We start from the raw sequence: 25405 nt of genomic DNA on the forward strand, positions 1-25405 counted from the left end.
AGGAGGGAGGAGGGGACGGGTATATGCATACACAAAGAGTGCAATGTGCACCATCCGAGGGACAGACACACTTGAAACTCGGACTTGGGTTGGGGGGGCAAGGGCAACATACATAACCTAAACATCTGTACCCCCATAATATGCTGAAATAAAAAAAAAGAAAGATACCCACAATACTGATCTCATATTTGCCTTTCTTCTGCAATCTCTTGATTATAAACTCCATGAAAATAGGCCCCATCTATTCCTTACTATACAGGTCATGGCCTCTTTAGCCTCAATTTTCTCATTGCAGTCTTAGTTTTTCTATCTCTATACTAGTGGTACACGATACATGTCTGCCTATCTTGTCTAGATTGCTGGAAGAAGCAAATACCATATGATCACACTATTTTAAATCTGGGAGCACTGTCCTAATTCTCAGAGATAATGTAACAGTTATGAAAAGGGTTAGAGTATCAGCTCTCAGGTACAAATCCTAGCACAGCCCTTTACTAGCTATATGACCTCATTTAGGTTACTTAACCTCTCTGTGCCTAATTTCCTCATCTGTATAATACATATACTAATGGCCCCTTCTTCACAGCTTTGAAATGAGATAAAAATATGTAAAGTGCTCAGCTCAGTGCCTGGTGTAGATGTTAAGACTTAAAGGCAGTTGGTTATGATTTTCTAGTCCAAGTTTCATTTTTATATCTAAAAATTGAGGTCCAAAGATTTCAACCACCCAACATCCTATTCATGGCGGAGCTCAGTGTCAAGTTGTGTCCAGAGCCGGTGCTTTCTCTACAACACAGCCAAACAAGCAATTGCATTCACAGGTCTGGAAAGTGAGACGTAAAACACGGAAAGATCATGACCAACGCCGAGTTGCCAGTTGGCTGCACTAAGAGGCCAGAGGTCTTTAAATCCAGGCCAGAGGGTATATAAAGGATATACCCAGATAAAAGAGTCTGGGACCAAAAGGAAACCATGTGGAATGATGACAGGTGACAAACAGCAACACTCCAGCTCCATTCCCTTCAGGACACTAAGGACTTAAAGAGTCATGTAATTAAAGTTTAAAAGGTATTTTTCTAAGATTCCACCTGTGGTTTGGAGTCAGCCACTGATTCTGTAGCCCTTTCTTAGCTCCCAGCGTTTACACTGAATAATAACTAAAGGATGAAGCCAGCATCTTCAGACACATTAATCTTTTGCTGTAATATTTCAAGAGTTAAGCACTTCAGTTTCACCCAGGAAATGTGCTTAAGATGTGATAAATTGATAATAAAGATTGCCTCATATAATGAAGATAAATCTCCAAACACATGCAGGCACATATCATAGGCCAAGTATGTGGTCAGGGAAAAGTCCCCTCTAGACAGTACTTTACAAGTTATGAAGCAATCTGAAACACACTGTCTTGGTGACAACCACCACTGGAATAAAAATATTCAGTAACTGGTCAATTATATAGAAGCTATTTGGAATTATTTCCAGAACAAACTCCTAGTGTCTCAAGCTGTTGAGTACCAAACAATACAAAAGCACAAGAGTTATTAGGTCAGACTATCTTTATTTGAACTTCCATGCTGATTTGTTCCATCTACCAGATTTAGGTATTTTTTATGGATTCATAGGCTTTTCTAGTTTTTCCTTTAACTAGGACAGCATATGCATGAGTTTCATTACATCATTAGTTTACAAAATTACAAATCACTGGCCGGAACGGATCCGCCATAATTCTGACTCTTTGTCCAAGGACAGTTTATTGACAGTTTTCCAAATACATAATTTTTTACAAACTTAATCTTTTAGCAACACACTCTAAGAATTAGATTTTAAGGATGATGTTGATTACATAAAGTAGGATAATCTTCAAAGTTTAGAAAGTGGAGTAATTTCTGAAGACATATTTCCATATGAGCAGGTCATTACTGCGGAAGATAGAAATGCATGGAATATAAGATGAATGCCAGCATCGTAAATTAAGACGATAAAAGATATGCAAAAGTGGAAAGAAAGTAAACAATTTTGGTAGACTTAAGCAGAAATTATTTGCTGGTATTTAAAAGAGATTTTGAAAAATTAAAAGTTTAAAAAAAACACATAGAGTTATATAAGTAAATTTTATCCTCCCTGGGGAGAGGGAGGAAACTGCTAGAATAGAAAGAATATTACAGATAAAAGTATTTGTTTCCATGACTTGAAATCTAGAAGTAAAATAGAAAATATTTAATATAGTAACTGTGACAATGACTTAAATAAAAATAAATGGGCATGCAAATTTAATGGTATAATTATGCATTTTTAAATGTATATAGTATACAAATGTACATATATATTTCACACACACATTTACACATATATACACCTACACACGTGCATACTTATTTGATCATCCAGATTAGTAGATATTAGAGGGAGGCAAATGCTTCAAAGTCAAGCAGACTCAAACTCAGGTTCTGCCACCTGCTAGCCAAGTGATTTTGAACAAGTTTCTTAACTTCTCTGAGTGTCAGTTTTAACACTTGCAAAATTTAGTAAATGATAACTTTCTCCTGGAATAGCTTTGAGGATTAATCAAAATGAAGCAGGTAGCACGATTACAAAGAGACACATGTTTTTCGTATGAATGAGAAAGTGATTCTGTCTGTATGGTTTAGAAAGTTGATGTGTTTAAAAGGGTTGTTCAAACTCTGGTGATCATTTTTTATAAACTGAATCAGTCTATCCTGTTATTTCATGAATTCCAAAATAGGTAGTATCCTTACATTTGCAGTACAAGATAGTACACCCCTGTATATCATCCTAGTTTAAGAGATTTATAATAAAGTATTCACTAGGGATAGACTAGAAATTGAACCACTATGGCTCAAACACTCACTGTATTTATTTATTTACTTATTTTTTTAAAGACATGGTGTTGCCTTGTCACCCAGGCTGCAGTGCAATGGCCCAGTGATAACTCACTATAACCTTAAACTCTGGCTAATTTTTTTATTATTATTTTTGTAGAGATGAGAGTTTCACTATGTTGCCCAGGCTGGTCTTGAACTCTTGGCCTCAGGCAATCACCAATCTCAGCCTCCCAAAGTGATGGGATTATAAGCATGAGCCATTGCTTCCGACCCACTTTCTATATTTAGATAATGGGTTAAAATCAGATACCCAGAGGAACCCTCCTGGACCCCCAAGAGGGAAAAAAACTCTATAACTCCTCACATTGTTCTCTTCTTTCTCAGAGTACTAACGAAGTTGTATATTTACTTGTTCATTTTCTATATCCTCAATTAAAGTGTAAGTAAGATGAGGTCAGGGACGATCTGTCTTGTTCATGACCCCCCACTCAGCACTTAGAACATTTCCTGGCACATCAGAGATACACAAAAATATTTGCTGAATAAATTAATGTGGCTTGGACTTTTTAAAGCTCAAATGGGCATAGTAACATCCACTGCTGTGAAGGAAAAGCTTTACCTACTTAAGAAAATATTAAGAACATAAAGACACTCATCAGATATTGCTATTATTTAAAGCCCTTTTTATAAAAGAAAACGTTAGAAAATGGTGGCTTGGGTTGAGCTACATACAGAGAGTCTTTAAACAACACCGAGAGGGGCTGTCACCTCAGTGTGGAGAGTCTGCAGCAAACCAAGAGTTTTCCACGAGGGAACAAAAATCTGTTGCCGGGGCACACCACACTTAGTGGCTAGTCAGTGATTATTTGCCGAATTTTGAACTCTAATCAGAGTCAAAATAGAAACAAACACATGTTCCTTATCTAACTATTGTACCAAAAGGCCAACTGGATGGTTTACAGTATCTGAGTTAAGTTGCCAGCTTATTTAGAACATAAAATCTGCTTTGGGGATGATATTAATGAACAGACACAACTAAAGAACATAAAACTGAATTAGACGCAGTAGCACCATTGTTACCTTGACTCTCTGATGACAGCTGGCCCTTGAAAAGGAATGACCAGAGCCCAGAACCACAATGAAGTGAAAGATCTGAGGATGATGCCAACTCCAAAACAACCTCTCCAATTAAAATGTATTAAAGATGTATAATAATTAAAGCAGTAAGGTATTGGAGCCAAATCGACAGATACTCCATTGGAACAGATTCAATAAATCTCATCTAGAATAAATGGGCATTTTAAATTCATTCACTGACCAGTAAGTTCCAGAGTGCAGGGCTCACTCGTGTATTTTTTGTTCAATATTGTTTTCCTGAATTTACTGCCTAGATCATAGTAACCACTCAATAAGTACTTGTAGAACTAATTACATAATTAGTGATGTGAACAAATGAATGAATTGAATGAAAGTTAAAAAGAATTACAATACAATAAGCATAATGTGATTGCTGTTTATACTGTATATCTTTAATATGTACACACAGGTATGTAACAGGATGCTGCTGGTAACCATGGATGATACTTTTATGAGTTACTTTCTTATTCTATTTGCTTATTAACTTACACAAAGTGAACGAATGTATGTTAGTTATGCAAAAAAGAAAGTAAGGAATACATGCAACATGTATTAATATTTATAATAATGTAATAAAAATATTTTATCCAGTAACATTTGCCAAAAAGCCACGATGGCAGAAAGGCTGTGAAGAAATGCCTTTAGAGAACATTCCTTAAGAGGAAGAGGCTCCAATGTGACACAAATCACACAATTTAGAGGTCCCCTGATACAAATTAGCCAGCCGTTACTGGGCACTTGAGTGAACACCAGTTTTGAGCCAATTATTCCACAATCGCTGCGTTTGTGGCTGCACGGAGCTGCGAGCAATGCAACGGTCCCACACCACCCAGAGACGATGAGCGCCCAAGGAGAGCGTGAGGGGCTGTGAGCTCTGCCCTCCAGAATAAAAAGGGAACAGTGGTCCTCTGGGAAGGCAGAAATGGAAAGCAAGCCTACGAAAATTAAGATGTAAAAATATTCACAACCTCTTTATGTTATTATGGGTTTTTTTTAATCTTCTATTTGGGGAAAGCAGAAAGAACATGGTGGTGGAAAGAAGAACGTGGCTGTGGCTAGGAGGACGGTGATGCAGCTCCCATCTGGTCTACCATGGGGAGGAGAAAAGTTCCAACAGATGATGAAGGTTTCCAGCTGAAGTCAGAGCATCTCCTATTCCACAGGCCAGGAAAACATTAACATTGGCAGGAGGATAACAGGCAGGAAATCAAAACACTGAGAGATAGAGCAGAAAAGGTGACCAGGTGAACAGTGAGGAGACACAGCAAGAAGCAGCGCTGACAGGAAGGAGCCCATGGGGTCCTCAGAGGCACTCTAACCCCAGCAGGTGCTTCCTGCCAGGCAGGGGCACCGCCAGCCCCTGAAAGCCATTAAGGGGAACACCAAAAGGCAAAGGGAGAGTGAGTGGGCAAGAAGAAAAGCACATCTTATCCCAGTAAATCAGAATGTATTATGCTAAGTTTTAAAACACTGAAAAACAAGACTATCACAACAGGCTTCTGGAAGTGGGCAAGCCCGGAAGCAAAGCATGGATGGGATGAATGTGGATGAAGAAAGAGGAGGAAGGAGGACACCCCAGGCCAGGAAAGAAGCATGCATGGGAGCAAAGGCAGGAGACAGGAAGCCTGGCCATGTGGCTAGAGAGGAATTTACACAAGAGTGGCCTCGACCGAGCTTCTAATTCAAGTCCATGTCGAGAGAGGTTATCAACCATCTCTTCAATACAAGTGTTCTAGAAAATGTGAATGAACCTTTAACAATTATTTAATAATATTTACTTAATATTTAATGTTAATACTGCTAATAATTTAATAAAATCCTTAAAATAATAATAATTTAACAATTATTATAAGTATTAATACTTCCTTCCAGAGCTATAATTTCTTACACATGGGAAGATGCACACACACTCATAAAAAGACACTTGGTCATACACAGAGACACAGGCACGGATACTCAGACATAGACACAGTCACGCACAATCACAGGCAGACGCACGCACACGCCTATGCACATACAGACATATTTGTCACGCCACACAGGCACACCATCGCATCCAAGCACACACACACATTCGTGCACAGTGTACAGCCTCACTGACACACTCGCACACAGAGATAAACACATACACTCGCACCAAAATGTAAAGCAGATTTCCTCCTTACCTGGGCTTCAAGTATGTTAACTTTTTCTTTGAGATTTTCAATCCTTTTATCTTGTTCTTTCAAATCACTTTTTAATCCTTCCATCTAAGAATTAGAAAACACAACTGAAAAACCTTGTCGGACCACAGGGAATAGTTACTTAAGTCAGAAATTGTACAGATTTCTGAGGTCAAATGATGTTCATCAAATTAAAACGATGAAATCCCAAAGCATTAGCGGGCTCAGCAGGCTACAGAAAATAGCAGACCAAATTGGCACCTGGGGATGAAAGCCCTCAGATGGTGCTGTCAGACACTCTCATCTTTGGATAACCTGTTTAAAACACATTCAGCAGGCGCGCGTCCTGTGCAAAACAGCACTGGCCGTCTGTGGCTCAGAGACTTAACGTTCTCTCATCCTGCCGACGCAGCTGCTGGGGGACATGAGGCAAGGCCGCTGCCTGGTGTGCAGAGGCTCCCTGAGGCAGAGGTCCTGTCAACCAACAGCATCACAGGTGAGCCTGGCTTGCCAGGGGGCGATGTGGACTTTGTAGGTGGGGCGATGAGATGCAAAATGGAGCAGGAAGAGAGGGGACACATGGATTCTAAGACCAACCATGCCATCACCAGCTCTGTCACTGAGCCACTCAGGGACTTAGGTTTTCCATCTGTAAAATGAGAGTATGGGATGCGCCAAGCTTCCTCTTGGCTCTCAGATTCTACTACTCAGTTCTCTGGCTCTCTGGTAAGGTCGTAGCCAAGTAAGCACAAATGCTACATTCATGTCAGGAAGGCATTGGAATTATTTGGGAGGACTAGTTTTGGAAACAAATATTAGGCAATAACATAATCGAATAGAAGTCTGATTTTAAATTTAAAGTAGACCCCCAATATCAGATCAATATGTACCGTGAAGTAAATCTTAAATACTCATACAGTCCACCCTCTACCCAGCTGCTCCCACAATCGCCTCTTCTCTTTTCACTTGCCAGGATGTTCCCAGAGACGAGCCAGGCTATACCCTACCCTAAAATATATCCTAAATAAATTGACTATCTATAAGGCTATGAAAACAGATCATTTCTTGCTCAAGGAAAAGTTGAATCTCCTGATCTACGAAATCTTCTAAAAAACAGTGAACATAATTGGGCTCTGAACACATTTTTTTAAAAATCACTGAAACATCTTTTAAAAAACCAGTTAAACACAATTTCCCAAACTATCTTCATTGAGGACATTACGGGTTCTCTTGGCATTACAGACAAGAGTGGGCATGGAAGACAGAGCCATGTTACATGAGAAACAAAAAGGATATGCCAGTGGGGAGAAAAATCTCATTACAGCTTCATGCTGTAAACATACCATCTACCAGAGAAATACACTTGACTAATCTGACCTCCTGGATGACACTGCGCAGGTTCTGATGTTGGGAGTGAATCACAAACTGCAGATGAGAGATCTGCTCCTGGAGAATGGAAATCTCCATTTGAAGATCCTGGCAACTGGGAATACAAAAAAAGAGAGAGAGAGGGAAAAAAAGAAAGATTTGTTCACACATTCTAACAGCTCTTTCTTACTGTTTGTGCCAGGCCTTCCTCACACTCTTCACTGCTACTGGGCATGATGTGGGTAAGACCCCAGGGCCCCATATGCTGCAAGAGACATTCTGAAGACATATAGCTATGAAGCAGGCTCTGATTTGCTCAGACACGAATTTGAATGAGAATATCAATTCCTGTCAAAAGCTCCTCTCTGGCCATCTGTGACTCCCTCTAGCAGGTAGCAGGGTCAAGCTGTATTGAGTGGGTTGAAGCACTTACATGTCTAAATCATCTTTCCTATGAGCATCCACAGACCTGGCAACGATTAAAATTCACAGATAATTACATGGGAATAGCAGGGTCAGAACATGAGAGCAGAAATGGAGATTTTTACATACACATCAGAAACCAATTCCCATTGATTCAGGTTTAGCACATGTTGTGGATTGTGTTTGACTTTTTGGAGGGGAGAGTGGGGGCTTCCTACTTTTGGTAATTTTACTTTCTGTAAGTAGGGAAAGGAAAAAAAAAACAAAGAAAGAAATTAAATTTTAGCTAACATTTTTTGAGTCCACATCAACAACCGTGGAAAAAAAAATGGGTCAAGTTTGAATTTAGATTATTCATACTTTCTCAAAGCTCCATTTGGGTAACTGGAATTAATTGTACAGCTGTTGGCTATTTCTCTTCTTGATAGTATTATTAAAGTTATGAAGCAACGTGCATCATGGCAAGACCACCAAGCTTGGAAGCATTGTGATCTTGGAGAAGTCATGCAATCTTTGCCCTTGTCCAGTGCAATCCCAATTCTGTATTTTTATAGCCTCTACATATATTACAAAGATCATGGATATTCATATAATACACCATGACATATTCTCACTAGAAAAGAATGAGTTATTAGCTTCCATTTTGTTTTACATCATATACTAAAACATTGCTTCTCAAATTTAACATTCATCAGGAGATCTTGTTAAATGCAGATTTTCATTCACTGGGCTAGTTAGTATAGGGCTTGAGACTCTGCATTTACAGCATGTTCCAGATGTTTCCATGATGCTGCTGGTCCACGGACCGTACTTTGAGTCATGTAGCACTAAACCAGTAAGAGTGTATCAATAATAACTTTTAGTACTGCCTATAATATAGTTTCTCAAAAATAAGTAATTTGCAGGCAACTTGCAATACTTAGGCATTCTTTGAACTTTTTTCTCTCTTTTGGTTTTGCATGAGAGAGCTATGAAGAAGTTTCATTTGCTATAGAGCATTAATTTCTATAAAACTATAGAAATCCTTGCACAAGTACAAATAATATATAATGATGGCCATTGCTATTTAATTAACCTGTGGAATTAAGTAATTTGTCCTATGAAAGTATAATTATACAACATATATGTCACAAAATATATGTAAAAGAAGGTTCACTATTGTTTGTAGCATTAAAAGAATGGAAAAAAATCTAGATGCCCATCAATAGAAGACTGAAAAAACAAAATATGGTACATCCATGGCACTTTTATTTTACATACACATGTATATCCCATAGATAGATGAATAGACTTGATTTATAATGAAGGTGGTTTTATAAAATCTTGCAGAAAGAATGGCCCTTTCAACAAATGTTGCTGAGACAACTGGATAGTCATATAAAAAAAGAAAAATCGAAAGAAAATTGATCCCAGCCTCACCTCACAATAAAAACAAATTCTATGTAGACTATGAATAAAACTATGAAATAAACAAACAGAAAAAAGCTTTCAGAGGATTATATAGAAAGCATCTTCATGAATTTGGAGTAGAGACAGACATTTAAAACAGGGCTCCAAACAGTATTACCTATAAAAAAATTAATAAATTTGACTAGATAAAAACTAAAAACTTTTAGTTACCAAATGAGAGTGAATAAAATTGCCTCAGAATATTGGCAACACAAATGACTAATAAAGACACTGTATCCAGAATATATAAGGAACACCTACAAATCAATAGAACAGATATCCCTGTAGAAAAATTAAAAAGTAAATTGGACAGGGACTTCACAAAAAAGACTATACAAATAGCCAAGAAACATATGAAGATACTGAATATCACTAATATTCAAAGTAGTACAAAATAAAGGCACACACATTTCTTACACAACCAACAAAATAGCCAAAATTTATTTAGCGAGACTGAAAATACTAAGCCTTGTCAAAGATTCAGAGCAACAAGAACTTCATACTCTGCTATTGGAAGTTAAATTGGTACAATCATCTTAGAAAACTGGCATTTTCTACCACAGTTAACTGATGAACTGTAATTCCCTTCCTAAGTATATATACAGTGTGTGCATTAGGAGAGAGATACAAAAATGTTTAAAGAATTTTTGTGCATGCTGAAATCTGGAAATAATCTAATGTTCATCAACAGTAGAATGGATAAGTACATTATGGTGTATTCACACACATACCTTAGAATTATGGATAACTGCAACACCTTGAATGAATCTCAAAAACATAATATGGAGCAAAAGAAGATGGATACATGGTGCCACTTATGAAAGTTAAAAATAAAAACTAGATAAAAATAAGCTATCGTGTTTAGGAATGCATAAAGAAAATCAGGGAAATGATTACAATAAAAGTCAAGATAGTGGTTACTTTCGGAGGAGAAAAATTGAGTTGGGTTTGGAAGGAGCAAGACATACAGCACAGGAAGCAGGGCCACTTTAGGAAATCTCTCAATGTTCTGTTATTTTTGCCCCAGGTTTTGTTTAAACCCAGGTATTCGCTTTTCAACAGTCCATTCCATTAAAGGGTATATTTATGTTCTGTGCATGTTTTTGTAGGTGTGTCATACTTCAAATGCATGCGTGCCTTTTTCAATATTTGTTTAAACATAGAAAAGACTTTGAGGGGATATAGGCTAACCAATTAAATGGTTGTTATCCTTGTGTGACTAAAATCGGGAGAATTCCATTTTATCTTTGAAGATTGCTACTTTACCTTAAATTTTTTACGCAATGGGCTGGTATTACTTTTGAAATAAAAAAAAAAACAATCAACATACAAAACCAAGCCATTTTGAAAATTCTCAAAGACACAATAGATTAAAGGTAGAGGTTGCACTGCCATTAAAACAGAAGCTCTATCTCAATTGGTTCCATGGAGTTCTGGAAGATTACACTACAAGCAACTATCAAATTACGAAAAGTTATGAAAGAAATATAGATTGTCAACTCAGGCTGAAGGAGGACTACCGGTCCATTGTTTTTCTAGTCCACGGTTCATGGGAGGAAGCATTCGAAAAGAAATAAGCTGGAAGCCTGATTTAGATGACAATGATTTGTGCCCATAAAATTTGAACTGAGAATAGCAGCGACTCTCAGCCCTGGCAGCATTTCTAAAATTCAAGTTCCGGGAAGGGCTGCGCCAGCACCGTCAATGTTAATGTTAATGTATCAACGTTAATGTTACCTGTCCCTGGACTCCAGGTTCAGAGGCTTCCTTACCAAGGGCACAGGAGCCTGAGGAGATTTCAGGACCCCCAGCAGGCGGAGCTCAGCACCCCAAGGACGGGGGCGAGGAGAGCTCAGAGCCCTCCAAGGAGAGATCAGAATTTGAAGGTTTGCAAACATTCCGATCTGCGAGTGAGAGGGGCTCACACCCACAGAGAATCTTCAGGGGCAGGGTGTCCTCAGAAGTCGAAGGACATTGGGAGCATGCGAGGGGCGTGGCTGAGAAATCTGGGGGTGACGTTCTGAACCTCTGGAGTGTAGAGATGTCGAGAACATTCAGAGGATAGGAGAAGTGGGGAGCCTCCCAAGGAAAAAAAAAAAAACCCAAAAACCTCAGGCACTAAAAAAAGACGAGTTGAAGACATAAAGATCAAAACAGCACAGAAGGCAGAAATCTGGCCCACAGCTGGTGCTAAAATTCACAATTGCTCCAGTGAGGAAGGAAAAAGAAGAAAAGAAAAAGGAGGAAAGAGCAGCAATGACCTACTTAATGGTCAGACTCAGGACTTCCCTGGGAAATAATGAGAAAGAACTTGATGTTTTGCAGAAGCCAGCAAGCTTTGAATATGCCTGAAATATAAAAACACCATAAACTGTTAAAGTGAGTATTGAAAATGGTTCTCATTGTGGCCATGACCCAGAACCTTGGAACCAATGAGAAAAAGAGATGGCTTTAGAAAGGGCGATGGGATTGAAACTATGCTACCAAAAATACCAAGCTCAGAAAATTTCCGCATGTGTTCCTTGAAGATATTACCATGAAGTTCACTGTAAATAAATACAAATTTGAAAGCGGTCTCAAGATGGAAGAAAAAAGTATTTCCAGAAGCACTCCTGAAAACACAGGGCTTTGGGGCTAAACTTACCTCCATGAATACACTAAAATAGTGACTAAAGGTCGCTGCAGAAACTCTCTATTAGGATCATTTGATAAATATGAAACCTAGTCATCCATTTAAGGCCTTTAAGTGTGAAAATATATCTAAATAAGCTGCCACTTGAGCTTCCTGTAAGCTTTGTTATTTATCTTTGCATTAAAGCACTCAGTCCTGATAAAGAGGCACACAGGAAAACAGGAGGACGAACTCATGACAAAGAGCCAAGTCTAGAAAAAGGAGCAAAGCCCTTCTGACCAGTGTCTGAATCTAGGATTCATGCTCTGCCTCCCAAGGTCTCAATATAATTTTTGATCAAGGTTTTCCTTTACAATGCAACTGAAAACAAAATAAAGTAAATGTTGACATCAAAATAGAATTGAAAAACTTCCAGCTTTTGAGAAGATGTAGAAGACATACTTTTCCCTATTCTTCCCACTAAGCACAACTAAAAGCCCTGGACATTGTACAGAAACCAGCAGAAGAAGACTCTGAACAGTGGTGAAAAGGAGGCAGACTGGCTTGGGACCTGGGACCCAAGGAACAGCACAATGGTGAATTCCCTGGGTTTTCTTTTTACTTCAAATATCCCAGACTTGGAGCTGAAAAGGACAGCCTCGTTATGTCAGCATAGACAGGCAAAAAAGGCCCCAACAAAAAGAGAAAAGAATCTGGCCCTGCTCTTTCGAGGGAGGAAATTAAAGCTCTCTTAATTCTTCATGGAGAGAGGGTGAAGAGAGTACCATGTGTTTCTCTTCCTGTTTGATTCCTTAGCATTCAAGAAAGGAAGGCCCCACCCACTCAGGGGTGGGGAACCTGCGGCCTTAGGGCCACATGTCGCCTTTTGATTGAATCCAAATTTTTCAGAACAAATCCTTTCATTAAAAGGGGTGCAGCAGACAAAGATGAAGCTTTTCTTGCCTCCTTTAGTGCTTTAAAAAGAACAATCTTGAAATCAGAAGGCTGCAGTTTCCTCACCCCTACTTGGGTGGACTCACTCCATCAGAGGGCAACATTGGTGGACCTTGTCACATTGCCCGCTGGCCCTCACTGTTGTAATAGCTCTGACTGAATTGTCCCTTGGCATCATGCTATCTTTTTTTAGAGGATGTTCTGAGCTACAAGGATTCAGCTGAAGACATTATTTAGAGTTCACTTTATGAGCATACCCTGGACAATTTTCTTCTGGCCTTCTAGATATATTAGAAAGAACTGAACTTATCCCAAAGACCTGGTTGGTTTTAATGATGTGGACATTGAGAGTTACCAAACTAATCATAATTATTTTCTTTGGGTTGGCTGCTGGAAAAATTAAAGTTGAGTCAGTGGTCCATTGGGAGCCAGTCTATGGCACCTCATGGTACATATTTTGGAGACTAACCTCATTATATACCTATTCTTGTAACTCCTTGGCTTCATCCTCTGATTTATTTTCAACTTAAGTAATCATGTTCCTTAAATTTTATTAGAATTCAGAGTACACAAATATATCATTGTAAAGGATATGAATAGCATGAACATGGCCATATGTACACAATCCTAGAATATAAACTTTTTAGGTCTTTATAAAGGACATTTATTTCCAGGGATTAATGCAATATAATATTTATAGGAATGAAAATTCCAGAAGAAACCAATAGGTACTGAGAAAAAAGAAGAAGGAAGCAAAAGTAGCAACTGAAACTATGTTGCATGCCCCAAGATGCTACTTCTGGGCACACTACACATTACCCAGGCATTAGAAATATGAATAACCCCTACATAGAATTCCCACTGGAGAGAGAAGATAGTAAGATTGGTGGCATTCTAGAGCTTCTCTGATGCTATTGTTTTTTCTTAAAAAAAATCTTACTACCATCTATAGGCACTCAGATTGCCTTCTATTCAGGATCTAATGTTTCTTTGGACTTCTATGAGTGTGGACATCACTGTTTGTGAGTTCCCAGTGGAAGAAGGGATGGATAACTAAAGACCACACTGCGAGAATAGAAGAAGTCAGATTCTACCATTCCCAGGCCAGACCAAGGGAAAGAATCAGCTTGGATATAGGTGTAGCTCTGTTCAAGTTTCAACAAAACTCAGGAATATGTCTTACTATTGTCCATAAAATTCTTCTCCATTGTTATTTTCAATGGTGGCACCAAAGGGATGGCTTGAGAGAGCCCTTCAAACTACCACAGATAAATGCACAATTTAAGCAGCAACATGTTGCTTTGACATGCAACCTCTGCTTCACGATAACTCTTTCCTTCTCTAAGGAGTTTGCTATCCCTACGCAACTCCTACCTAAATATGGAGGAGCCAACACTGCTTATTTTTACAAACCCCAAATGCATTTCTCCAAAAAATACCTTTAAAATGGGCCTGTGTATTTGTTTGTGATGTAGTAGGGCAGAGGGACATTTGAAAAATGGCCTTCTGCTCATTGCAGCACAGGTGAATGAAGAAACCAGTCCAAGAGGTCTCCGGAGATCTCTTTCTGCCACTTCCTTACGGCCATATTTAGCCAATCTTAAACTAACAGAAATCCCCTTTATTTGTGGTAGCTTTACCAAGTCTCTATTGCTTCACGCGAAAGAGTCTAATTCATACTGGTTTCATTTTCTTGTCACTTAGCAAAGTGAATCCCTCTACACACAGCTCAGAAAAAGCAATAAATAAAAAACAAATAATCGCAAATATTTGTGATACCTATAATCTGTAAAAATTACATAAGCCTAGATGTTCAAACATCTTTTTGGAAACACAAAACATCCATTTTTCTCAAAAATTTCCAAAGCTTCCTTAAGAGTTTGAAGAATTCCGTATAACAGTTGCTCACATATAATAGAACTGAAAGACTAGACCAGTTTGTTTTTTAAAACAGTAACACTGTTGGCTCAAAGACTGACAAAAGCTGTATCATCAATAAAAAAAAATCATTTTTAAATAAAAAATCAAACTCAGACTGCCTGCACTCTTAATGGGAGACATATTGTACAAGCCAGTAGTTCTGCTACATGGGAAAGCTCTATTTAAGAGAAAAAAAAAAATCCAAAGATTTACTTAGAATTAAGTTATGAATATTTGTAAATAATTCCAAGATCTAAGGATGCTTTCTGTGGTATTTCCTTCATTCTCTACAGAGTTGTGCAGTGCCACAAAACTGTCTTAGAAGTCCACATTCTGGGGCTATATGCTTGTTACGGGGAAGAAGATACTAAAATTACTGGTATCCCAGTATACCAATATGTTCCAAATATCTGTGTGCAATTGCCAGGATCAGCCCAGTTCTGGACTTTGGCACACGCAGTCAAAATTGCATGAGTATGAGCCAGACAGAAGGCACAACTTACGAGGACAGATGAAAAGAGAGAGACAATAAGAAAGGAAAGGGAACAATGAGGAAAAAAGTCAAAAGACCAAGAAAGAGGGATGTTTGAGCATATATCAGTGAATAAATAAATGACAACAAGGATTTATCCATACTGATGCCTGATATTCTAGTGAGCGATAAATAGTTCTAGATGGATGAATTAAGATCTTGAAATAGACTTGACTTTGAACAATATTATATCAGTACATCAGAATATACAATCACTGTGGTGGGCTTAGGATAAAGAAAAAAAGAAAAACCTCAGGAAGTTTCTCTTATGATGTGAGTTATTACAAAATAGTCCAGAGGTTTTTTCTAACAGCAGCTGAGTAGCACTACAGTCATGGTGATAGCCACAAATCCACCCCCACGCCCAGCATAATAAGGACTGTGACTGCTTGTAAATTATGAGTATTTGTAAGTTCAAAGTACTAATGATGTTTTCCATTGTACATCCTTCATTCTGTACAGAGTTGAGGAGCACCATGAAATTATCTTAGAATTCCACTTGCGGGCTGGCCAGTTTAATGCTGCTATAAAAGAGACTCATTAACAAAGACAGAAGCAGCGGGGAAGGAAGACCTCTCCAGCATCCTCGTTAGCACCAGGGGTAAACCAGGGTCATTCATGCTAAGGAAGGATTAACCCTCCCACGAGTTCCCATGCACCCCCAGTGAACTCTGCCACCCTGATTCCTCAGTGGGTGAGGAAAGGCAGGCACATGACTGTTAATTCTAGGAATTTGACCTTCCCCCTGCACTCTCAGTCATCCTATTTCCTTGGGGGATGGAAAGTCACCTGTTCGCTGGCCAGTGTACCAGGGGAGAGAAAAGATACAAGGAACTGTTTTTATTTAGGAGGTAGATTTGCAAACCTTTTAGTATATGTAGGGCTGGATTTGAGTTGTAGCAGCTTGTTTTCCAAAGACTGTTTTCTTTCTAGTAGTGTTTTCTTTTCCTAGGAGAAAATAAGATACAAATTTTGCTTATTTGCATAAGACTATGTATGTGTGTGTTTGGTAAGGAATTTTTCTTGCAATACTAGAAATATGGCCTTAGCTAAAGAGTTAATTTTATGTGAGCTGTTACAGCCCACCCCCAAGGGAGCCTGATGAGGCATTCTCCTGTGTGCTTTAGCGGCAGCTCAATGATAGGTCAAGAGTAGCTGTCTTCACTCCCTCACCTGCCTGCAGGGCTTTTGCTCCTCCTCCAGCCCACTGCTGAGATGTGGCCTGGGCTGCTCAAGCTTTCCTACCCACCTCTCCCCATCCCACCCCAAACAGCCTGCTCAGCCTTCTGCTCAGCCTTCGCTAGGCATTGACTCTCCTGCCATTACACCTGCTTCCCTGACATTAGACTGAGTTGAAATGTCTAAGGACACGTGACACCTCTACCTGCTCACATGGCATCTGTCAGAAAGCAGAAAAGCAGTAAATGTATTTTGGGTGAAGGATCAAAGCCACAAACGATAAAATTGCTTCCCGATTAAGATACAGGAGAAACTGTGGCACTGAGAAAGAATATCTGAAAAAACACCTTAAGTTAATTACTAAACCAAACTCTTTCCACCAAATAAATAAACAAGTCCATGAAAAATCAAGCTGGGATGATCGTGTTCACTTTATATTGATGGAAATATGCTGAAAAAAGGGATTTGAAACTTCAGCCTGCTGGTCGAGGTTGCCACGTGAGGGGAATCGGCCAAGACTGGTAAGAGACAGGAATTGGTGTTGGCAACACGGATGGAACTGAGCGGAAGAGATGTTTTCAAACTATCTACAGTGCTGTTTAAAATCACTCCCTGCTACAGTATTTGAATGCACATTATATTACTACAAGATAGTGCAGTGCAACAGAAATATCAAAAAGAACTTGCACATGGACTGATCTGGTTTTAAAATTTGGGCCAAGGTTTTAACTTCTCTGGGCCTTATCACTGTTAAGAAAAATTAACCAAAACTTAGAAATAAAAATAATACACAGCATGTGATTTTCATGTCAAAATGGGTCATTGTTTAATAATCTGACCCAAGAATTATTTAACGATCTCAGAGAATTTCCCTGGGTTTGACTTTATTATTTATTTGATGAAAGCCCTGACTCTGTGAAGTTGCATGTTAATTTGTAGATTTCTGTCCGGTAGAAAAGATAATCCTAAAAGATATGGATTAATTGCCTTAAAGAATATTAACTAGTTTTATTATTTAATCTAGTAACCCTATTCTATATTCCTTTTTCCCAAAAATGCCTATAAATAGTTTCTCAAAATGTTTTATTTAAACCAGTGTTCCCATCTTACTAATCTATTCATTAATTAATGATGGTTAAATCATTTGACATGTATTCATTCTATATTTGTAAGAGTCATATTTTTAACTTCTTAACATCTCTAAAGTGTGGATAATATTACCTATATTGAAACGTCGGGATGATTGGAGATAATATGTGTAAGAGGCCTGCATGTTTCCCTGGCACATAGTTGGTCCTCAATATATGATCATTGAAGGTACCAATCACTTCATATCTTATGTGTTCTGTTATTTTTAAAAGTTATATTAACTTTTTCAAATTTTTCTCATAGCATTCTTGCTCCACAGAAATTGTCTGCAATCGCTCTAGTTGTGTTCAAATTATTTCTGAGGGATCACAGATAAACCTCACAAGCTTATGAGGATGCATGAATTATCAAAGAAACAGATACCATATTTTGAACTTGTAGAATGGGGGACAATGGTGTTTAACAAACGTTCTTCCTAACAGACTTACGCTTCTTACTCGATTGATGGATTTTCATAACCAGGGCTCAAGGAGATCAGACAACTGAACAAGGAAATGCTCTCCCTAAACCAGGGCTCGCTTGGGTTCCTAGCGCCTCCTCTTTGACAGCACAGAAAATGACACCAACCAGATAGCACTTCTCAGGCAGTGCCTTCTGGGAAGGGAAAAGGGGTTCACAGCACCACACAGTGGGCAACACACTGTCCGCAGAGCCATACCTCTGGAGAGCTGCAGGTCTCACCCTATTGATGGAAGTGGAGCGGACATCAATTTAACACATTAACTGCCCTGTGAGTTGTATTTAAGTCACGCTAGTTTTGAGCCCAGGGCCTCGGGAAGCACATGAAACTCACGTCTCTTCCGCTTGAGAGCTGCGTGAACTATTTTTCAAGTTGTGTACAACTCATGCACAGAAAACAATAAAAAATAACAAATTTTTCATTAAATTAGAAAGGATCATTTTCTTTTCAAAGTTTTGATTCTATTTTTGTAATACACACCATGGTCCCAAGGAAAAAAAATTTCTAGTGGGGCAGTCAATGATAAATGATTTAGGAACCAAGGGTATCATTTTGATCCGGCATCAGAGAGGATAGGGACATGGTGGAAAAGGTTGAGAACTAGAAACTTTTGAGGATTGTGGCATAGTTTTTGGTTCATGCTGTCTTCATTTATAAAATGATGATGAGGAACTATGGTGGTCTCAAAAGTGCCTTTGAGCTCTAAAATTTTAATAGAGCTAAATCAACGACACTAGAAAACAAATATGATGTAACAGAATTGCGCTGCTAGCAAAAGGAACATATGCCATATTAAAATGCTCTTATTGGGCGTTTTCCGCCGGCTTATCACTGTGCTTATGGAATTCATTCTCACTGCATTCCTGATTAAAGTGGGACAGATGGTGAAGGTTTTAAGTAATGTGTTCATTACCAGACCTCATACCACTAATGGCCATTTACTGGAGCAGTGGATTGTTCAAGTGAGTAGCAAATAAATCCTTCTCCAGGGGGCACCTACTACCAGGGCAATATTTATCAACCTTTGTGAGGATGTTCATTTTTAATTTTCACGTCTTTTTTGAACTCGTGTCTTTTTCCTATTAATGTAAAAGGCTCAGTGCCCCCTCCCCTCGTTCTGACATGCACTCTCCACCTGAGACGCCCTTCCCCGCAGCCCATCTTCTCACTATCTCCTTAAACCAACAAGATGTTGCCAAGCTTTGCTTCTTACAGTCTTATTTATTTACTTGTTTGTTTCATAAACATAAAATATCATTAAATCAAATATTAAAAAAAAAAACAAAAATAAAACTCCTGCACATTGCCCTTCCCCTCCATCCCCGCTCACCTCTGCCTTCCAGAGATTCTGATAGGCTCCACTCTAGGAAGTCACTAAACTAGAGCATTCTGGAAGGTTGCTGCATGGCTTTGCTGAGCCATGGGCATCCTGTCCACTTGCTCTGTCCCAGAGCTCCTAGAGACAGCCCACAGTCATGGGTCAATATCTAGGCAGTCCCACAGAAGAATGGGCTCAGGACAAAAGATAAAAACAAAACAAAACAAATATCTAGGCAGGAGGTAGGCCATCACTTCTCAAAAATGTCCTGCCAGCATCTGAGCCGCTGAACTTTATTCTGAGGTACATTCCTCTACCTCCAACAGACTTCAGCCTCCTGAAAGTACCCCTAGGAGAATGAAAGAAAGGAGTTCTGGGAATGTCTTTGAGCCGCACATGAGCCTAATATACTACATTGTTATCTCCATGAAAAGAGCTTATATCTGGTTCATTCACAAATATATTTCCAGCCCCTAGTTCTGTGTGGCACATGGTAGGTGATCAAATATTTATTGACTGAGCAGTTGGGTATGTAACACCCCATAACTCCAAGATGAACGCACATCTAGTACAGATTTCCCAGGGTTACTAGGAAATAAAGAAATTATCTTCTACTCTTCTTTTGTTAATTTTCAGGCCCTGACATGTGGCCACTAAACCTGACCCAGTGTCACCGGATTTGAGATAGGGCGATTGCAAGTGTAAACTTAAATTTCAAGCTAGTTAATCAAATTGTTTGGTTAAACAACCTATTTGTTATCCAGGCTTGTCTGTCTTTCCTAAATGCAAACATTCCTTGTGCTATCAGTTTGTTAAACTATTTATTACAGGATAAAGCATTCTAACACTACCAAGTACTCAACCAAATGTTACAGTTTTTCCAATGTAATTATAAACTGTCATGCCTGGATAAACCAACTGCTTAAGGACATTCTAGCTCAGTGATTCTGCTGAAGTCTAAGTGACTAAAGCATTCTGGAAGGTTGCTTCCAGAATGCTTCACTAAGTGACCCACAGCATAGACACAGCTGAATATTATTAGTATTAGACGTAGTTAAGTTTGGGCTTATTTAATTTTTGTGATAGCCTCAGGGCCTTCATTAAGATTACAAATTCAACCAAGTTCGCAGTGTTATAAAACTTTAAATTCTTGGGAAATAGTTTCAAATTAATCAAAGTTCCTTTGGTAAGAAACCTGAATATTGAAATGTGATACTTTTGAAGTGACATTTACAAAACGGCATAAACCCAGGCAAACTCATAAAACAAAGTTGAGAAGAGCAGAGGCAAATCAGGGAATTAATGCAATAAATGTAAAAATGTATTGGGCAATATTTACTAGAAGCCAAATCCTACATTTTTACCTATTCCATATTCAGTTTCAGAGATGACAATTTTCTTTGTTTTCCTGTAAAAAAGTCCTTGATTGTCTGAATTCTAAATGCTAAGGCATACATTAAATTTATGTGTTTACCTTCTGTGTGTATTTGGAGTGCTAGCTATTTAAAGGAACACTGCATTATACTTTTTATAATTTTTGTTGTATTATCACTTTTCCCTAAATATACCTCTTGAAAGTTTCAATTTCTGTAGAATGATTTTTCTTAATGGGAGCTGTGTCTCTCCTAGGGCAGTCGTAGGTTTTTACAAACCCAAAGTAGGCAAAAATGCATTGACTGCATTGACTCTGATACATAAAAATGCCATGGCGATATATTATACTATTACTCCTACTTGGTGGACTTTGGATCCCTTCCATTATTTTCATTTACAGCCTCACCTGGTTCTCCTTTCTAAGACAGATGTTTACTAGAAAGAGAAAGTGAGAGCCAGGTGTGGTGGCTCACACCTGTAATCCCAGCACTTGGGGAGGCTGAGGCAGGAGGATTGCCTAAGCCCAGGAGTTTGAGACCAGCCTGGGTAACATAGGGAGACCTCACCTCTACAAAAAATTTAAAAATTAGCCAGGCATCATAGCACATGCCTTTAGTCCCAGCAACTCAGGAGGCTGGAGTGGGAGAATCGCTTGAGGCCAGGAGTTTGAGGTTGCAGTGAACTATGATGATGTCACTGCACTCCAGCCTGGGTGACAGAGCAAGAACCTGTCTCAAAAAAAAAAAAAAAAAAAAAAGTGATAGATGGTATGGTAGGACTACAGTATTTGCTGAGAGGTAAATCAATAACTACATTACAGTTCCTATTAAATGTTTAAGGAAGAAACTAATATCACTGATGACTTCCTAAGACCAGGTATTGTAAAGAGTGTTTCCAGTTAACATTATCTTATTTAATGTAATGTCTTATTCATTTTTGTGTTATTTTCTTTCATTCTCATCCTAACTGTCAGGAAGAAATTCCTCTAATGGCTTACTTTTTCCATTCTCTGTACAAGGTTCTCCAATTCTGTGATTTGACTGTGTTTTTCTTCAAGTTTTTCAGTGACTTGATTCAGATTTTCAACCCGTTGTTTCAATTTCTGTTCTTCTTCAAGCTTGTTAACCTTTGATCAGAAAAACAGTCATCAAACTCTTGTTTTTATTAAACCTATGCACATATTATGTCCCTCCATAATTTTCTAATTATCCAAAAAAACTAAGAATTAACACTTGTTTAGAATTACTCTTTTGATTTCAGTGTTTCCTTCAAAATAAACCTGATAGACTACAACACTAAATCAGTAGAGAATTAGTAATGTGTAAATATTTTTCCTAGAATGTTCACATTTGTTACCATAAAACATACTTCCTGAACTGGTATAAAAAGGAGAGAGATTAATTTAAGAAAAGCAAAAGTTTTGACTTTTCCACAACAAAAATTATCTGAAACAACAACAAAAAAAAATCTTTGATCTTCAACTTAAAAATGTTTTCTTTTCAATCAGAAAGCATCAGAAAAGCAAAATAATTCTGTGCAGTGTGTCATGGGGTTACTTCAGAGGCATAGAGCAGGAGTTGCACTAAAAGACCCCAGAGAAGAGAAGTCTCCAGCCCCGTAAATCACATTGGGAGTGTTTCAACAGGCTTCTTGACTGCTCTGGGTGTATTTAACACAACTCGAGATTTCACAATGAAAAGTACAAGTGTCTGACTTTCCCTGAAAACACCAGGTAGCCGTTCCTGCCAGGCCACTCCAGGCTGGGGCTGAAGCCCCCATTACGGGGACACATGCAACCTGTCCCCCCGAAGGCCTCACTGCTCAAACAGTGCACCCCTCCATCCACACCTTCCCCTTCACTTCTCTCACTTAATGTTTCTCATCTCCACCCGGCATGCAGGTGAGTTTTCGACCATCACCACCACCTGCAGCATGAGAGGGTGTCACAGTAGGAAATCCCTTGGGGACTTTCCTGAGGCCTGAGCTGGCAGAGACCCAGGTGCCCCACCTTGGCACGAATGAACTTCCCCATTAGCTATTTTACATTTTGAATTTCAGCAAACATACACACATACACACACACACACACACACACACACACTCTCTCTCTCTCTCTTTTTTTCTCCTCCAGTTCTAGAATACATTTTTAGACAGAGTTTCATCTGTCCTAGTACACATACTTCAGATTTAAAAACAAACAAAAAACATATATCTATGAGTGAGTGTACATGTTTTTTATTTTTTTAATTTATATATATTTTAAAAATATATAAAATACATATTTTTATATTTTACTATGTATATTCACACCTATAGATATGTTTTTGTTTGTTTTGTTTTTATTATTTTTTTAATCTGAAGAATGTATTCCAGGACCAAAACAATTTTGAAACCATTTGTTTAATGCAACTCTTTTATTACAGAGACAAGGCAACTCAAGTGCAGTGAGGCAGAATGAGTCAGTCTGGGTCATCCAGTGAGTCAAGGGCAAAACCGGAAGAGGAGTCACCAGCCAGACTCAGCAGGGCCAGCCCTGATTCCCAGGCAGGGCGACCCTTCCTCCCTCCACATGTGCTCACAGGGGCTCTAGGCAAGAACGGCAACAACACCGTAGTTCTGCAACATCTGGGTGTCAGGCTAAGTGTGGGGGGAAGGGTGTGGGAGGGGGGACTGAGCACACAAAAGTCACTTGGCCATTGCTTGTTTCATATCTAACTCGTCCAAAACAAGGGACTTGAAGGGCTCTGGCTCCAAGCAGGGGTTAGTGGGGGCCAGTTCTCCAACAGACAAGCTATGAGTTTGGTACCTGGAGTAAGTGTTTACTGTCTTCATGCTTTTTCTTCACTTCTTCAGACCGTGTTTGGTAGTTTTCAAATAATCTCTGGGCCACGCTTCTCAGAGCCGCTGCTCCTGCTTCTCTGGAGGCTTCCAGCTAGAACAGAAGGTCACTGTGCATGTTTTGACATTTACAACAAAAAGCGTTAAAGACAGAACAGTTTGAGGGGCAATTGAAAACACAGAGGCTGTAACTGTATCATGGGTACCCTCCTGAGCAATGGATAGGAGAAAAGACACTTTTATCTGGTAAGAGGAAAATGTAAAATGAGAGACCCCCTACTTAGAGGGACTGTCAACAAAAGCAGATTTGCCCTGACCAAGCCAAAGCAGAGCTGGCAGGCAGCAATGCCCTGCAGCTATAGACCTCACCCTTGAATGAATCCCTTGGTACCCTATCAGCTTAAGCATTTATTTGCAAGGCTTTCATCCTTAACGGCCACAACAGTACTAACAGGTGCATGCTCCTGAAATAGGGACAACGTTAAAGTGTTAAGAGCAATAATAAAGCTAAAGTGTCATGAATCTTTCAAGGATTTAATCTAAAAAAAGAATCAAGGATGGCTGCAGAGATTTACCTACCAAGAGATACATTGCAGGACTGCATGCAAAATAAACCCCAAAAAAGAAAATCTAAAGCATTCAACAAGAGAGTAATTAAACAAATAATGATACATTTGACTATGAAGATGATAATATTTTTCAAATATGTAAACACTTTAAAATTGATTGTCATAAAAACACTTAATATGAGATTTACTCTCTTAAATTTGTAAGCGACCAATACGATATTGTTAATTATAGGGAAAATGTTGTACAACAGATGTCTAGAACTTGCTCATCTTGCATGATTGAAGTTTTATAACCATTGAATTTTTGTAAGTTTTTTAATACTTAAAAAAAAGTAGTTTCCAAAATAAAACAGTGAGATTCAATTTGTGAAATATAAAAATGCTTTTCTGTATTTGTGAGCACACATGTGGACCCATGAGTGTGCGTGGATGTCTCTCTGCTTTTACAGACACATGAATGCTAACAATCTATCTTGTTATCCCAAAGCCTCAAAATACAAAATTTGAAATTTCTCCTAATAGTCATACCTTGATTTTCAATACTTCGTTCTCTTTGTTCATTTCTAAGAGCTGTAGGTCTTTTCCTTTCATCTCTTTCATGAGCAAATCCAAACTGCAACAAGAAGGATCCATTTCAGTATTGGAGCCATTCGGAAGGTTTCCATAGCGCTGAAAGGGACAAGCATGAGAATCTCAGACCTGACTATTCTCTTTTCTATAGACTTTGACAACAATAATTATCACTCAGTATTACATACATCAAAGAGGATTCAGGTCAGCACAAATAAAAGAAATCTTTTGAAATATTAATGGAGAATTCTAGGTGAGGCAGCTGGCCTCTATATTTGCTCACATTTTAACAGATTCTTGTATTAAAAGAGGTAGAACTCTATCTTTTATGCCTCTCATATTTCCTACAGTTTCAAATATACTGTTAAGTGCTTCTTAGGAGATATATAGTATCCATAGGCCAGATTTTTTAAAATTTAAGTTGTAGGCCAGGCGCGATGGCTCACGCCTGTAATCCTAGCTCTCTGGGAGGCAGAGACGGGCGGATTGTTTGAGCTCAGGAGTTCGAAACCAGCCTGAGCAAGAGCGAGACCCCATCTCTACTAAAAT

At 38.7% G+C, this 25405-nt stretch overlaps 1 protein-coding gene across 1 annotated transcript in view; it reads right to left on the minus strand.

Annotated features, from left to right (window-relative positions):
- Positions 1–5283: 5283 nt before the first annotated feature.
- CCDC68 (coiled-coil domain containing 68) overlaps positions 5284–25405 on the minus strand; it is a 38299-nt gene continuing 18177 nt past the window's right edge. The window contains exons 4-10 of the mRNA XM_012651728.1: positions 24815–24955; positions 23686–23811; positions 21877–22005; positions 16265–16347; positions 7520–7625; positions 6146–6229; positions 5284–5340 (exon numbers count right to left, since the gene is read on the minus strand). Of these exons, the coding sequence (XP_012507182.1) occupies positions 5284–5340; positions 6146–6229; positions 7520–7625; positions 16265–16347; positions 21877–22005; positions 23686–23811; positions 24815–24955 (726 nt within the window). The remainder of the gene's footprint in view (positions 5341–6145; positions 6230–7519; positions 7626–16264; positions 16348–21876; positions 22006–23685; positions 23812–24814; positions 24956–25405) is intronic.

Source organism: Propithecus coquereli, unplaced genomic scaffold, assembly GCF_000956105.1.
Source record: "Propithecus coquereli isolate 6110/MARCELLA unplaced genomic scaffold, Pcoq_1.0 Scaffold37, whole genome shotgun sequence".
Classification (NCBI taxonomy): Eukaryota; Metazoa; Chordata; class Mammalia; order Primates; family Indriidae; genus Propithecus; species Propithecus coquereli.